The sequence below is a fragment of the Physeter macrocephalus genome, chromosome 6, assembly GCF_002837175.3.
Source record: "Physeter macrocephalus isolate SW-GA chromosome 6, ASM283717v5, whole genome shotgun sequence".
NCBI lineage: Eukaryota > Metazoa > Chordata > Mammalia > Artiodactyla > Physeteridae > Physeter > Physeter macrocephalus.
In genome coordinates, this window is record NC_041219.1 from 59,923,230 (window position 1) to 59,926,778 (window position 3,549).

The 3,549-nt window shown below is 39.8% G+C and overlaps 1 protein-coding gene across 1 annotated transcript in view; it reads right to left on the bottom strand.

The window, feature by feature from the left end:
• The window catches only part of LOC102978783 (C-type lectin domain family 12 member B), a 10,525-nt gene extending 7,365 nt beyond the window's left edge, over nucleotides 1–3,160 (bottom strand). The window contains 1 exon segment of the mRNA XM_007114055.1: nucleotides 3,076–3,160. Coding sequence (XP_007114117.1) covers nucleotides 3,076–3,160 — 85 coding nt within the window.
• Between the last annotated feature and the right edge of the window lie 389 nt (nucleotides 3,161–3,549).

Consider the following 3,549-nt stretch of genomic DNA (forward strand, 5'->3'; position numbering starts at 1 on the left):
GGAGCGCAGGCTCCGGACGCGCAGGCTCAGCGGCCATGGCTCACGGGTCCAGCCGCTCCGCGGCATGTGGGATCTTCCCGGACCAGGGCATGAACCCGTGTCCCCTGCATCGGCAGGCGGACTCCCAACCACTGCGCCACCAGGGAAGCCCAGGACAAGATTTTAAAAACGACCTCCTGCTGTTTTAGACGAGTGAAAAAAGCAGGCAGATTCTGGAGAGAAGGAGGCTGGCACATGGGAAGGTGCTTTTGTTTCTGTTTTTGATTTGTTTGCTTGCTTGGCTTTTAGCCTGAGGGAAGCCCACAGTCACGGTTGTGGCGCAGCTGAAATTCCTATGGAAAACTTACCGTCTTCCAGGTCCCCAAAATCAGAAGATAGAGTTTGGGGTAACCACAGGCATGGATAGTGCTAGACACTCCTATTGAACACTGGATATGGGGAAATCTCCAGAGTGTCTTTATGCCTGAAGTCTCTTTCGGCTACAATTATTTACATTTCATTAAAAAATAACCTGATGAACCAACCAACCTCTATCTCCTCCTAGGCCTAAAAATGCCCTGAAAAGATGTTTCCAATAAAACTGAAGTAAACTCACTGCACAAGGATTTACCCTGTGATACTCTAGGTTTCAACAACATCACATGAGCAATAAAGAGGTGACGATTTATATAGAAAGTGTTTTGGCTGTTTTTTGGAAGAACATGAGAAAAGACAGCACACTGCACATGTGGCTGGTCATTTAGTCGCGACAAGCATCGGATTTACAGAGCTCTTAAAGGACTGCATCTACTGCTAATCCCACCATACTTTTCATAAAACATACTAACTTGTTCAATAAAGTAAATTGTTAAGAACCTGTGTTAGGCAGAATAATAGCCCCCCAAAGATATCTGTGTCCTAATCCCCAGAACCTATGAATATGGTAGTTTACATGGCAAAAGGAACACTGCAAATGTGATTAAGATTACAGATTTTGAGATGAGGAAATTATCCCGCATTATCTGGGTGGGCACATTTTAATCATAGGAAAGTGGAGAACCATTCCTAGATGTGGTCAGAGAGAGATGTGACAACAGAGAAGGGTCAGAGAGATACAGTGTTGCTGGGTGAAATAGAGAAAGGGGGCCAGGAGGCAATGAATATAAACAAGCTAAAGGATGAAAAGTTGAGGAAATGGATTCTCCCGCAGAGCATTCAGAAAGGAGCACAGCTCAGCCTTAATTTTACCCCAGTGAGATCCGGGTCAGACTTCTAACCTACAGAGCTGTGAGATGATAAATGTTTGCTGTTTAAGCTGCTATTTTTGTGTGATTTTGGTAAAGCAGCAAATACAGAACTCTAAAAATATTTGTGGGCAATACATGAGGAAGGAAACTGAGGAATCATTTCTAGAGGTTTCCTCTGGGGTAAGGAGGAGAAGATTAGGTAACTGTACTCAGGAAGAGAATGTGGGTTGGGTTTTTTGTTTTCAGATGGCTGGGGGAGTGATCCAGAGCCTCCCAAGGTTCACCTCTGTGCAAAGATTAGCTTAGTCACAGGTCTCCAGAAATAATTGCAGCTGCTTTAGGGGTGTGAACGATTAGCCAGTGGGCTGCAGAAATGCAATGTAGCAATAATAATTCTTCAGTAACACTTTTGCATGATCTCTAAATACAGAAATGTACATATATTTCTTGTTTATTTTTTTTCAAACTGATGGAGAGCTCAGTACAAAAAAAGAGAAAAGTGTGTGGAGGCTCTGGGTCATAATCAGCTAAACCCCACCACCAAAAATGTGAAAATGAATAATAAATCTAGGTTTATGTTTCTATTCTAGGTAAATTAGGTAAAGGCACAGAGCATTGATATAAACAGAAGTTAAATCAAATAGGTGATTACAAAAATGAGAACTTGGGAATTCCCTGGCAGTTCAGTGGTTAGGACTTGGCACTTTCACTGCCATGGGCCTGGGTTTGATCCCTGGTTGGGGAATTAAAATCCCGCAAGTCTCGCGGCCAGAAAACAAATAAATACATAAATAACAAAAAATAAATAAAAATTCGCTGACCATTAAAAAAAAAAGAGAACTCAAGGGTCTTTTTCTTTGTTCTGGTCTTTCACTTAATTTTGCAAAGACTGTGTTTTCATTTTCATTTCCCTAATTCTTTCATACGCCTTTAAGTTCCCTTAAAAAGTATTTAATTTCTTACTATCTTATATGAAATAATGCTTCGGTAAAACCATGATGAGGAATCTCATCTGTTTCCTAATTATTTCTATAGCAAAGAAGATTGATCACACTTCCTACACACTTTTCTACTATTATGATCCTAAAATGCTATATCATCTGTTATTAGTTGATTTTAGAAATTACTGTCTATACTTTCCCCCTTAAAAATATCCAGCTCCTCTGTAGCACATTACATCAGATTAGACTATCAAATAACACAACGCATTGCAAGCATCGATAAATTCCAGGGCATTTCTCATTTCTTTACCATTTTTTCAAATGTCTTAAATCTCCTTGTTCACTTCTATTCCTGTCATGATTATCAGTAATTTCAGTGTTCTTGCAGGTGAAAATTCCAATATCCTGTGCTCTCAGGTCCTGGATTTACCTCCAGTCACCTTCAACCACACCACAAATCGACCACTCATTATGGTGATCATTCATTAAAGCTATACTTTCCATTATTGTAGTTACTAGCCACATGTAACTATTTAAACTTCAATGAATTAAAATTAAAAATTCATTTCCTCAGTCATACTAGTCATACTTCAAGTGCTCAATAGCCACAGGTGGGGCTCTTGGCTGTGGACCTGGACAGCACAATGTGTAACATTTCCATTATCACAGAAAATTCTATTGGACAGTGCTGCACTAGATCCAGACAATTTCATTACCAATGTGAGCACCCCCTCTATTACTTCAGTTTTAGATTTCTACTCTCTAACTTCCAAGTCTTTTCTTTCCAGCTCATTCCATAGAGTGAGTCTATGGCCTACGGTACTTTGATGCCCCCTGGGATATCAAATTCAGTGACCATGCCACCTTTCCATTGTCCTAAATCCTTCATGTCTCATTTCCTGTTTTACCTGGCTTACACCGTTTATCAGGGTCAATTATGATGATCACTTCCTTACATACAGCTACAAGTTCAATGCTTGTCCCTTCCTTCATTGTACCTATCTGGAAAACGCATCCCGGTGAATCCAACTCTACCTACTCTGTACTTGCGTACGAGCAGCTAAATGTGACCACATTCTCTGGTCTTATTTTACATTTTTGAATGATAACTTGCCAGCAGTCTTACTAATCAGTCTATTCTGTGAATCTGCTAGAAGATTACTCCCAATTTTTCTTTTTCAATTCTCAAATTTCTGTTCTCCTTTCTCAAACTCAAAAACCTGGCCTCTTATCTTGAGAAAATCAAAATATCAGAAGAACATTTCCTCTGCCCCATGAGCAAATATACAAAAAATATTTTACATCTGTATATGTAAAGCAATATCATTTTCAACCGTTTTCTGTGGTTAAATTCTACACACTCTCATCTATGGTCAATCTCC